The 12,506-nt window shown below is 49.3% G+C and overlaps 5 protein-coding genes across 5 annotated transcripts; 3 read left to right on the top strand and 2 right to left on the bottom strand.

Moving 5' to 3' along the window:
• Window positions 1-281: 281 nt before the first annotated feature.
• Window positions 282-1,155, top strand: ColSpa_11039 (uncharacterized protein; the record flags this gene model as incomplete). Its single annotated transcript, XM_049277251.1, has 2 exons — window positions 282-712; window positions 786-1,155. The coding sequence occupies 2 exons, from the start codon at window positions 282-284 to the stop codon at window positions 1,153-1,155; spliced, it is 801 nt and encodes a 266-aa protein (XP_049133208.1).
• Window positions 1,156-2,727: 1,572 nt separating this feature from the next.
• Window positions 2,728-3,219, top strand: ColSpa_11038 (uncharacterized protein; the record flags this gene model as incomplete). The annotated part of the gene is made up of 1 exon (XM_049277250.1): window positions 2,728-3,219. The coding sequence occupies one exon, from the start codon at window positions 2,728-2,730 to the stop codon at window positions 3,217-3,219; it is 492 nt and encodes a 163-aa protein (XP_049133207.1).
• A 1,023-nt stretch (window positions 3,220-4,242) lies between these two features.
• On the top strand, window positions 4,243-6,093 carry ColSpa_11037 (cytochrome P450 monooygenase 2; the record flags this gene model as incomplete). The annotated part of the gene is made up of 3 exons (XM_049277249.1): window positions 4,243-4,723; window positions 4,992-5,594; window positions 5,654-6,093. 3 exons carry the CDS (start codon window positions 4,243-4,245, stop codon window positions 6,091-6,093), a joined length of 1,524 nt encoding a protein of 507 aa, XP_049133206.1.
• Window positions 6,094-6,438: 345 nt separating this feature from the next.
• Window positions 6,439-9,800, bottom strand: ColSpa_11036 (uncharacterized protein; the record flags this gene model as incomplete). The annotated part of the gene is made up of 3 exons (XM_049277248.1): window positions 6,439-8,940; window positions 9,020-9,139; window positions 9,339-9,800. The coding sequence occupies 3 exons, from the start codon at window positions 9,798-9,800 to the stop codon at window positions 6,439-6,441; spliced, it is 3,084 nt and encodes a 1,027-aa protein (XP_049133205.1).
• A 349-nt stretch (window positions 9,801-10,149) lies between these two features.
• ColSpa_11035 (uncharacterized protein) lies at window positions 10,150-10,593 on the bottom strand (the record flags this gene model as incomplete). Its single annotated transcript, XM_049277247.1, has 1 exon — window positions 10,150-10,593. One exon carries the CDS (start codon window positions 10,591-10,593, stop codon window positions 10,150-10,152), a length of 444 nt encoding a protein of 147 aa, XP_049133204.1.
• Between the last annotated feature and the right edge of the window lie 1,913 nt (window positions 10,594-12,506).

The raw sequence follows: 12,506 nt of genomic DNA, 5'->3' as shown, positions 1-12,506 counted from the left end.
TTGACAACACTAATGCACCTCCTGCGTAGTAACGTACGTCAAATGAATGGATTGATTGGTTCAATAGCACGCGGTCCCAAAATCATTGATTGCAATTGGAGGAAATCATTTACTCTAAGCCCCGTCAGGTAATTTGCGGCTGACAGTATCTCACCTTCCCGCCTCAATGGATCAGGCTCCGGGATTTCGAGTTCTTCTCTGGGTCTCAGAGAGGTACTACGGGAGACTACGTCAACGCTCGTTCTGAGTGCGCGCCGTATGGCCTTCATCTCACGTTCAAGATGGCAGAGTCACTGGCGGCACTTGGCGTCGCCGCAAATATTGTTCAGTTCCTAGAGCTCGGGCTCAAAGCAACTATTTCCATCGTCGAAATATACCGCAGCATCAACGATGACGGCTGGACGTTGCGCAACGTTGACTTGGACTCGATGGCGAAGGATCTCCGCCTCCGTTGTGATCGCCTCCAAGGTGACGTTGACATCAAGCTAGATCCGTCCATGAAGCGCCTGCTTCAGAGGTGCATCGACACAGCAGATGAGCTTAGTTCACAACTTCGGGGTCTGGCTGTAGACAACGCTAGAAAGCACCAAAAATGGGCAAAGTTCAAAATCTCCGTTGCGGCTTACTTCAAGAAAGGCAAGATCAACGAGATTCAAGCAAGACTAATAGAGATCAAAACACATGTTTTTGAGCAGCTCCAGATACTCCTTTAGTAAGCTAGTCCGATTCCTAACCAAATTGCATTACTTGCGTTTCAAAGCCCTTGTTCTGACGAATTTCCTTAGCAATAACCGTTTATCGCTGTCCAAGTCCATGCGTTCCCTAGAGGAAGCATCAGAAGGATGGAATCGTGCCACGGAAAAGAGACTGAATGCCTTGGCTCAGGATCTCAGGAAACTGGCAGAGTCTCAATCAGCGGCCGCGGCATCAACTGAGGGTCTCAAAATATTTACCGAGACCTGGGCACGTGTTTCTGAGGAGGCCAAAAACCAAGAGACCATCCTTACGATTCTTACAAGCCTCCGGTTCGTGCAAATCAAAGAACGGCAAGGCGAAATCCCCAAAGCACATCGTCGTACCTTTAAATGGGTGTTTAGTGACAACTCTCCTGTCAACTTCTCGGCTTGGCTCCGCGACTCGAATGGCTTGTTTTGAATCACTGGAAAACCAGGGTCCGGGAAGTCTACTCTGATGAAGTTCATTCTCAGCCATGAACAGACGATGCTACTTGCGGAACACTGGGCCAAGCCCGAACCGCTCATCGTTGCTAGTCACTTCTTTTGGAGTGCTGGGACGATGCTCCAAAAGTCACAAGAAGGCCTGCTCAGAACTTTACTGTTCCAGATTTTGGTGAATTTTCCAGAGATTGTTGCTACAGTCTGCCCAACACGGTATTCCAACCCGTTCAAGCGCCTAGAGTCCTGGACCACTGAAGAGCTCTCAGGGGTCTTTGAGCGCCTCAAAGACCTTCGACCGTTATCGAGTCGAATTCTTTTACTGATTGACGGACTCGACGAGTACAACGGCAACCTCGGCGACTTGGTGCAGTTTCTGAGATCCGTTTCGCAATCTCCGTACATCAAAGTTTGTTGCGCAAGCAGACCATGGCCTGTATTTCTTAATGGTTTCGACAACATTGCTGGTACGATCCGCATGCACGAACTCACAGCAAATGACATGATAGGTTATATTGGGGACACTCTCGGACAGCACAGTTATTTCGAAACTCTTAAAGACAGCCAAGAGACAGAGGCAAACAAGCTCATCAAAGACATTGCGGAAAAGTCAGAAGGTGTCTTTTTTTGGGTCTCACTTGTGGTCAAGTCACTCTTGCGCGGCCTGGACAACAGCGACGATCTTGACATATTGCAGCAGAGGCTTTCGGAATTTCCTTCGGACCTCGACAAGTTCTTTCAACGCATGCTCGATAGCATTGACGAAGTTTACAGAGACAGCGTATCGATGGTATTCTCGATGCTATTGCTGGCGAATTCATCTTTACCTCTGGTATTGTTTGTGGAACTGAAAAAGCTCATTGCTCCATTCAAACTTACGGGAGCCCCAAAGAGAGTATCTCGTTTCCTGCCTATTTGGCGAGAGGATCCTGATAACGACGGTCGGTTTCCGGACTTTTTGGCGTTTCTTTCGGATGAGGTATGGAAATTTTCCACTGACATAGAACATTACTACATTTCCTACGGTGGCCCTACCATGAGTCGAGTCAACACAGAGAAACACCAGCTTCTAGCACAGTGTCGTGATTTAGTCCAGGTTTGGGAAGTCAGTGGGGACTATGGACCCCAGTACAATCTGAGATTGGGCTTCCTTCATCGCACAGTCGTGGAATTCCTTGAGCGAACTTCAGGATACCAGTGGTACCTAGCCCCTCATTTCGGGCGCTACTTGCTTGCAAGATCGTACCTCAGCTTCATTTCTGATGGTGTTGGGTTCCGAAATAAGACTCGGGAATATGTGCTGAGGTTCTTGTACACTTTACAAGACGCGGACTCGTCGGAGGTCAGATTCTTCTTTGCCCACATCAATTGTTTACTTGAGGGGCTTCTTCGACGTCTTAACTCCAAAACTATTTCGCTTGACCCGCAAGAAAGGGAGGAAATGAAGCTGTTGCTGACGCAAACACGCGCTCGCATCTTGACTGTGGCAGAGCAAGACACTCAGCTGTTCTTTGAGTCGTCAAACAACCTGCCGTACTATCATCCACCTATCATGAAGTTGCCTTGGTGCTTAGTCGAATCAGGATACGTGGAGATCGGCGATTGGGCCCAGGTTTCTTGGTCACGCTTCGTGGACTTGGAGGCTCTGGAATTCTTACTCGACAACCACCTGGCGGCATGCGGCCTTCACCGTAATTATCCTGCTGCATTCTCGACGTTTCTCGTCAGACAAACCGGCGAGACCACGAAGCCGCAGAACGCGTTTCTTGTGTGCAAGACGCTAGTTGAGCACGGGTTCGCAGGGCCTGCAGACCGCAACAAACAACCCACGGCACAGGGCATGAGCCCCTCGCAGATCCTGTCCGAAGGAGCCATGGACTCGGCATTGACGCAGAGTTCCACCATCGAATGGTTGCGCTCGAACATGGTTTTTTCAGAAGAAGAGCTGCATGAGTTGGAGGATGCTTTTCCACTAGACAAGACATCACCGTTTGTTTCACCGGAAGACGAAAATGGAAAGAAACGTAAGCGGAGCTTTTTTTAGACGACAAGGAAAGACATTGCAAGGTTCTGCACCCCAAGTTGTACTTCGAGACGATTACCAGGATAGTACATCTTGGTTGAATCTGAAAAGCAACGGGCGTAATATGTACTAAATACAACACTTTGTAGGGTGCCTTGAAATTGAAGATATTTTTTTTCAAACCCGAAACTTTTCAAAGACCATCTAGAAGGCATCAGAGAGATTGCATTTAGGGAAATGGGTGAGAATTGTCCTCTTTTATTGTCTGTCGAAATACCTGTAATATCGTGGAGTCTCCTGAACACCGCTGGCATTACGAAACTAGAACTTGTCATTGGCTTGTACGATCACTGAGACTTTTAGGCCAAGTGTCAAATAGTCAGCTATGTCTATTCAGTCATTTTGATCATACATTACAGGCCAAAGGAAGTTCAACGTAGTATTCACAACCCTTATGAAGTCAGGACCGAAGCAACTTTGTAATATTGAACGAGGAGTGACAGTCGTGTTCCTGATAAAAGGCTGTATCATAGATTGCTGGAGAATGGATGTGGGGGATGAGGGGTGTGGGGTAATCAAGCCAATCGCCACGATGTGGAGGAACTCACTCAACGGCTCTGTCTTCCCGAGGCTGCGTGTATGATCTGCATTACGAGAATTGCAAAGTAGACGTAATCGTTGCTGATTCGTTCGCAAGGGGTATCGACAGGGTTTCTGCGGGTAATCTTCCCATAGTGCAGTCACAACCACGGACAGATGCCGTTAAGCGACTCGTAGTGTCTGGAATACAGCTCAACGATTACTAAAGAGTGCTGGAAACAACCTTGGCATCGATAAATCGCATAGAATAATACCCCTCCTATCGCGGCAATATTCCAGTAGTTCCGAAACGAGTCTTTTAGACGGTCGAATCATACTATAAATGCGACCTCGAACCGTTCTCTTTCTTCTTTCAAAATCCCTTCCTCTCAAGGCAAGTTGCATACTGTATCCTCCTCCCACAAGGCTATTATTTATACCGCTTGCAGCGGACAGTCCCTCAAAATGGGGGCAATCGAAACTCCTAAGCATATGCTTAGCACTTGGCTTGAATCTTCTTTCTTTAATACAATGGATGTTTGGACATCCTTGTGTCTTGGAATCATCCTTATCAGCATTCTCACTACATTACCCCACATGCGCAAACCCTCTCGGAAACTTCCCCATATCAATCCACGGTCAACGTTTGACATCTTTGGCAGAAGTCAAAAACTGGACTTCCTTTTTAACGCTCGTAAAATCCTGGAGAAAGGAAGGAAGAAATTTCCCAGCCAACCCTACCGACTCATGACGGACGTGGGCGAGACGGTCGTCGTGCCTCCAGAGTTCGTCCACGACATCCGCAACGAGCCTGGGCTCAGCTTCTTGGAAGCTTTCGCGAACAACTTTCATCCCCATTTGCCTGGATTCGAGGGCTTTGCTTCGGGCAGCAGACCAGACGAGCTTCTCCAAACTGTCATCAAGAAACGCATCACGAAGCTGTTGAGTGAGTTCCTCCATATTGGGGCGGTTGACTTACCCCACACCCCACATAGACGCCCCACACAACAGCAGTACGCCGCCATCGCCATGATACTGTGTTGCTGACTCTCTTGTTGGGTTGCAGACCAGATTACCGAACCTTTGTCTTCTGAGACAAAGTACGCCGTTGACCGCATCTTTGGATCACCGATCGGTAAGTATTCGGACTTAAACCTTGCTACCTCTAGAGTCCCAAACCCAGGCTCAGTAACTAAAATTGTTTGGCTACAAAGAATGGCGCGAGTACCACATCAAGAATGACATTCTCGACCTGATATCACGCCTTTCTTCCCGTGTCTTCCTTGGAGCTGAAGTATGCCGTAACGAAGACTGGCTCGCCATTACAAAGTCCTACACTCTGAATGCTTTCCTCGGCGCAATGATCCTACGCCCTTACCCGTATTGGCTTCGCTCTATAGCGCACTGGTTCATTCCGGAGTGTAAATCCCTCCGCCAGCAAGTATCTGACTCTAAAATAATCATCGAACCTGTACTCCAGAAACGGAGGGATCTACGCCGAGAAGCATTTGAAAAGGGGGAACCGGTGCCTAGCTTCAATGACGGCATCGATTGGTTTGAAGAAGAGAGCAAGGGCCGCGAGTATGACGTTGTTGGCGCCCAGTTGGGATTGTCAGTTGTTGCGATTCATACCACCACGGACCTGCTTGTTGAAACCATGTTGCGCATTGCTGAGAACCCGGAGCTTTTTGATCCTCTGCGAAAGGAAATCGTTGAGGTTCTTAGCACGGATGGCTGGAAGAAGACGGCATTGTTCAACATGAAGCTCATGGATAGCGTTTTGAAAGAATCTCAGAGACTCAAGCCCATCACCAGTGGTAAGGAACCCCTCCGAGCTTTGCCATTCATGGTCGTATATTCTAACCGGGTTATACAGCCATCATTAACCGCGTGGCCACCCGACAAGTGACCCTACCCAACGGTCTACAGCTCCAAAAGGGCGAAAGCTGCGTAGGTGACTTGGGAATGATGTATGATCCCTCTATATACCCAGACCCTGAGACCTTCGACGCTTATCGCTTCATCAACATGCGCGGCGACGCCAAGCTCGATAGTCAGGCTCACCTTGTCAGCACATCTGCCGCGCATCTGGGATTCGGACACGGCCATCACGCATGCCCGGGCCGCTTCTTTGCCAGTAACGAGCTAAAAGTGGCACTGTCGCATCTGTTGATGAAGTATGATTGGAAGCTCACTCCTGGATACGAGCATAAATGGCAGGAGATGGGGCTGACCTGGTCCTCTGATGAGACGGCCAAATTGCTAATGAGGAAGAGAGAGATGCCTGAGATTGATATTGACTCGCTGCAAGGATAAATATGGCGGACACTGGCCATACAGCTAGTGTAGCGGGTTCGACTGGGACTGGCACCTGCTGGTTTACGTTTCTGTGCGAAATGGTCTTGCAGACTTTTGTAATAGACTTGGACGTGAGTAGACACTTAGAATCAGCTACAGCCTTGACGAGGGAGTATACTAGAAGAAAGAGACATTTCCAAGACTTGTAAATGAGCCTACGACCATGACTGTCAAAAGAAACAGAGAAGGAATAGAATAGTGTTTTGCCGAAGTTATCCGAATATTTGATATAGCCCAACGACACCAAAAGGTGCCCTCAAACGCCTTTCTAATGGCTCGTAAATCACCTCATCTTCTGCTCTACTAAAAGTCCATCATAGCTTGGTCACCATCTGGGTCGCTACTACCCAGAAACTTCATCGTATGTTTTTGCGAGTCTGGTCTTGGGAACCTAGCACGCTTTTGTACTTCGGAAGGTTCCCAGTCCATTCGTTTCCCTTGTTTACTTCGGCCACGAGACGGAGCAGCAGAGTTGCCGGTCACGGGAAGCCCATTGGCAGTCGACTCAAGAGCAGCTGTGTCTTGTGGACCAGCCTCAACTCCACACTTCGTACCCGTTACAGCTGAAAAACTCGCGTTACATGTACTATGCCGCCGCTGTTGTAGTTGCTGCATCTGGCTCTGGTTCCCCTGCACCATGGCGGTAGCCGTCTTCGAGGGGTACTCCACATGCTCCTCAGGTGACCCGAATCCCAACGTCCTCGGCCCTCTGGAGAGCGGTGGCGATGATGGGACCGACTCGCTGACCGGCAAAAAACTCTGCGGGTCAGGAATGTAGCGCTTGTTACTTCTCTCCGACTCGGGTGAGTCCGGGATCAAGGGTGGTGGCTCACGGGGAACGTCTTGGAACCCTGAGTGCCCCTTAAAGGCTAGGTGGGACATCGGTGATGATTTGGCCGACTGGATTGCAAGCGCCTCCCTAAAATTCCTCTCCATCAGCAGATCATAAGTGAACGACGCCGATAAAGCCCCCGGATGTGGGAATATACCCATTGGTTGAGGACCTCCCGGCATCCGGTGTGGGAACGCGTTGAAAACTTGCGGCGGAGGCTGCGGATGCTGGCTTGAGAAAACGTAGGGTTCATTACGATTCTCTAGTGGGAATGTAAACGAAGGAAATTCTGCGAAAGGGTTCGGTAATCGAGGCTGAAGGTTAGGGTCGGCTACTGTTGGGCTTATCATTGAAGCCTTGGTGTTCCTCAAAGGCTTGCGTAGCTTGGGTCCCGTGGTATTCGACAATGGCCTCGGATGGTCCAACACTGAAGGTGCCAGTCGTGGTGTATAGATCCTTCTGCGCTTGAAAGTATCCTTGCTCGATGGCAGATTGTCTTTATTGTTTTTCCTCTTCTTGATGATCTTTGTAAGCGGGTCATCATTCTCATCAGAGTCATCGTCGGCAGCATTCGGGTCACGCGAGGCTTTCAACTGGTCTACGATCGCCTCAAGGAGATCTTTCTGGTCTCTGACCAGATCTATCCTGACATTCTTCGCAGCCTTGAGTTTGTCTTGGATGAACAGGAGAAAAGGCTGTATCTCTACCAAGCATTCCACCGGCATTAGGTCGATCTCTTTTTGCGCGAACTTAACCAGGCGCATTGAGGCGGGCCGTTTCGCCTTTCTGATATTGGGAATAAGCGGCTGAAGAAGTTGAAAGTTGTTTGGGTTGATCTCTGAGATATCTTGGGCCCAGGGAATGAGCTCTTTGATTTGCTCCATGAGGGGCGTGAAACTCTGAGCAAAATGAGGTTTGACATCAAACGAGGTCTTAAGAGCCGAAACGCCATGATGACAAACATGAATTTTGTTGCACTGTTTCTCCAAAACTTTAAGACGGCTCACAAGCTGGTTGATAACCTTCCGCTGCTTCGATCTCTCCCGCTCCTCTGTGGACAGCTGGTATATGTCCAGATATAGCTCGCGGATGCAATCGACTTCGAACGAAAGCCGGTCGTAAGTCTTCCGCAAAAGTTCATCGAACCTTCGCCGTGCGTACCTGCCTACTTCTTCGATACGATCCCAAAATGTGTTGTCATCTTGCAGTCTCTCAGAGCCAAACGGGAGCTCAAACGGTACTCTGAAGCACGAACCTTTCCTCTTTTTGATGAGAGCGCGATACCTCTGCAAAGTGATCACTTTCCATGAGTTACAATGCCCGGCGATGTCCTTCTTCTTTCGATCTGGAGATGTATACCACGAGAGGTTGTTCAAAATCTGAGCTTCCATGACCGCTATGTCGAACTGCTTTACGCCCAATTCAATGGTTTCCAAACGAAAAAAGAGGTTGAGGTAGTCCTTATGCCACCGAAAGTGCAGCGAGTGGTAGCGAAAATACTCCCCCAAAAGCCGTTCAAGGAACTCCCACACTATGGCACCGGCCTGCTGCAGCTTGTCCTCGTCTGGCCAAAGAGTCATTATCTTTTTCCCGAGTTTGGATGTGTCGCTTTGTGTGCTGGCAACGGGAAACTCGTCCGTTATAAACCGGACCTTTGTCGGGTAGCTCGTGCCGAGGCTCAGGGCTGCCGTGCCGAACCTCTGCGCCTCGGACTTCCAGAAGCCTTCGGAGAAGAAGCGCGCAACGTCAGCGACTTTGACGGGTAGCCGATACGTGTCTGCAGGCATCGGTGGCGTACGCAGTATCATGTCTGAGGGATTCTCGCGGATCTCGCTCCATGTTTGCATGCGGTCGCTCTCATACTTAAAACCAGTGGGCCATCTTATCATCAGAGACCCGGAAGGGAGGAAATGGAGGTGCCTCATCGGCATAGTTGACTGGCAGATGGCCTGCCAGTTGGAGCCTCCAAAGATCTGGCATTGAGAATACGTTTTAGTTGAAGATTTCGAAAAGCAAGTGAGAATCGGCATCGTTAGTGGGAAGGCCACTTACGTAGTTTTCAGTACTATGGCCGAGTTCACTTTTCTGCTCGTTCCCGAAGTATGGCTCAATAGGATTCCGCTCCTTCAAGCCCTTACTCCCGAAGAGGCTCACTCCGATGTCGAGAAGTTGCTGTTTCACGTCTGGTTGGTTTTGAAAGACTGATGCAAAGTCAGCCATTGGCCCAGGTGTGTGCAGCCAATGCATGTGTGCATAATTTACAGCATGCTGGTTGAGAGATATTAGTCCTTTCTGCATCACTCAAGAACAATTCTTGGTCCTGGGCGGTGAAGCCTAAAATGACTGCAAGAACAAATGGGCAAATACCTACAGCAATTTCGTGAATGATAGTGGCGGCCACCGAGAAATGACTCATAATCTTCTCATCGTGGCTATAGCCATCAACCACCAAAGGCCACAAGCAGTCGGCGGAGAGCGTCACGACGATCTTTTCGCCTTCAGCTGCTGTAGATCCCGCCAATGTCTCACCGCCAGGGCTTGAACCAAAGGCGCTACCGAGCTCGAACTGGATGCAGGAGTGCAATGTCTTCCAGGTCATGTCAATGGCGTCTACAGAAGAACGAACATGATCGTCTGCAACGGTTGAGCTGGACCCGTCGTTTTGCATACGAAAGTTCCACGCTGGAAAGATCTTCCTCTTGTGAGGCGGCCGAGGATCACGACTTGCCGGTATGCGGACTCTGTTGAAAGCGTCCATCAGGCGTGACCAGAAAGGATCGTGCTGTTCGAGGAAGGTAAGGATCCGGGAGGCGGCTCGGAGTGCCGGTTGCATTCTTAGCCAGAGGTCATTATTCGTCTATACTCACACGTCAGCTACCACATAACCGTCAAGATTCAACGACTCGTCTCACCTTTGGGTCCCATTCACCCTTGATACTGCCAGCTTGGTAAACAAGTCGTGGGTTCTCGGGCGAATCTCCTCGCCACGTTGCCGCGTTCCACTTCCCTCGTTCCAGAAGCCTGGGGTTAACGTTTCAACACAGACATTAAATAACGTGGTAGAAGGAGGGACATATACCTATGCAAGTCATTTTCCAAGTTACAGCCGTACGTGTTCATCAACGATAACACTCCGTCTTCCAAAAGCTACCATCTGGTTAGCTTATAAATCACCACTGGTACTACTCGGAGCGTACCTCGTGCGTGGTCACACCACCGAAGACTAAAGACTGCCAATCCTCATCGTCTTGCATATCTTGCATCGCCTGGAGTACAAACGTCTCGGTCTCCGATGACTGCCTGATATCTCTCGGCGTCATCTGCGAATACCTCTCAAGCAACGCATCAACGTCGTCCAGACCAGAATTTGCGGCGTATTTCTCTGCCTGCTTCACGATGTAGTCACCCTTGATATCTATACTGTCGACGCCGTTGACCTTGAACTTGCGAAACGTTGAGCGTGTTGGCGTAAGCCTGGAACGTCCGTCTTTGCGATCGGGATGAATACCGAATCGAAGTGCGAACGCAGTCGGGTTCTGGCTGCGGTCTTGGGGCAGTTGCGCAGGCCGTAATCTGTTCAGCAACCCCTTTTTGCGGACAAGATGGTTCAGGTCATCGTCAATCATGACTGTGTCGTGTCCATCCCATAGTGGATCAGTCCAGGCGGGTATGAATTCAATGAACTCCCATGTCCCCTGGTTTGCGAGTTTCGCGGGTGGCGGCTGGATGTGCAGAGGTGCGTGTTGACCTCCCGGTCTTTGACTTGCGTTGAGCTGAGCTGAGTTGTCATTGGATCGAGTTGCATGCGCCAGTAAACTGTCTGTCACGTCATTATTGTCGTTGTCATCATTGTCTTCGCCGTCGTCGTCGTCTATGCTGTGTTCTGGGTATTCTCGACTGTTGTTCTGATACCAATTCTCATCGTATTGTAGTAACGCCTCAGCTGCCTGATCAAGAGCTTCTGCCATCGTGCTCGCCTTGGTAGGAAATGTCGTTTGGAATTTAATGCGGCTTGGAACTGTGAAAAAAAATCAAGATAGTCTCGCCAGAGTGACGGAGTCCGTTCGAAGGAGGGGAAAATACAATCTTGCCTTCCGTTAACACTCTATTGCCCGAGTTGACATGAGACCTAGAACCAACCTCGTATTTCGGGATGAACCTTGGCTTATTGTTCTAATTGCGTAGAGAAATCTCTTTCAATCAGAATCAGAAGGACTGCTTTCGATGGTTCTGGCTTAGGCTCATATTACATTTTGCTCTGTAACAATTAGATCTTATTGCCAAAGTCTAGAACAAAGATTCTCAGTCAAACTGTGAAGCATCTGTTGTATTACCAAGGCAATATCCTCGAGAATAGTCTTTCTGACCAATTAAGGGGTTCTGTCTAGTCCCATGGAGGGAGGTGGTAGGGATGGAGCCGGCGCGAGAGCCGAATGAAACATCAAGACCTTAGAACTACATGGGATGGTGTCCCGAAAGACCCACGCTCGACATTCGACGTTCATGACGGTAGTGGTACAAGAAGCATATACCGGAAAATAATCTCAAGGGGCTAGGCATAATCAGCTGCAATGGTCTGTGGGTTTCATGATAGGGGATACCGGAACAATGAGCTCAGCCTTCTGGCAAAGCTCGTGCGACGCAAGAGATCTCAAGTTCCTAATACAATAAATAGTCCTCTGGTTGTACATTGTTCCATACGAATACAGGCATGACTACTTAATGGCCCCTGTTTTGTTGTTTTTGGTATGCCAAACATTTTATGAGAACCGATATCGCGTGTCCGAGTGAAACTCAAGTAGCAATTAAAAGCCCAGCCCTTGCAGAAGCATGCATGAATGAATGAACCTCAACATCGGTAGACGTATAGGAAGGGCGGAGTTGGTACAAGTTCTCATGGTGAAAGAGAGCAAAAACAAACCACTAATTGAATGGATAAGAGGCTGCGCCGTGATTTGTTTTGGTTTCGCCGGCTGGCAGATGCCCACTGTTACCTTCCTGTGACATCACTTTCTCAAAGGATTGATAATGTTTCAAGCAGACGCAACCAGCTACAACAATCGCCCACGTCTCGTACACCTTGTTTCAAGGGAAACACTTAGACCTCGGTAAACTGAAGTGGTCTCCTGCTCGGCTTCCTGCTTGCTGCCGGCGGGTAAAGGCCAAAATACCATGTCAACATGTTGCCTTGGGGATCGCCAAGAGCGAAGCCCTCAAAGCTATGTATGGCCGATGCGAATAGACGGCATGTAACTATGACAATAGACAAGGACTAACCACTGCTAAAATCATTTCTCAATCCCTTGAGATACCAGCTTTGTCACTCCCTAAATACAGAACTGCCTGTCATAACACTCGTCCAGCATCCTTGCGGACCCTTCGCTATGTTATTCGGGTCGTTTCTCCCAGGAAAAATGCTCATCGCAGCGCAGTGTGCGGCGGACAACGGCCTCCGCGCTCTCAACGCGATATGACCCCCGAGATGCCTGACCACTGCCCAGGTCTTCTACGCACTCTCACCCAGGGACCGGCAGCGGCT

This window comes from Colletotrichum spaethianum (genome assembly GCF_022836535.1).
Source record: "Colletotrichum spaethianum MAFF 239500 DNA, contig41, whole genome shotgun sequence".
Classification (NCBI taxonomy): Eukaryota; Fungi; Ascomycota; class Sordariomycetes; order Glomerellales; family Glomerellaceae; genus Colletotrichum; species Colletotrichum spaethianum.
This window is presented reverse-complemented; position numbering and strand designations above follow the sequence as displayed.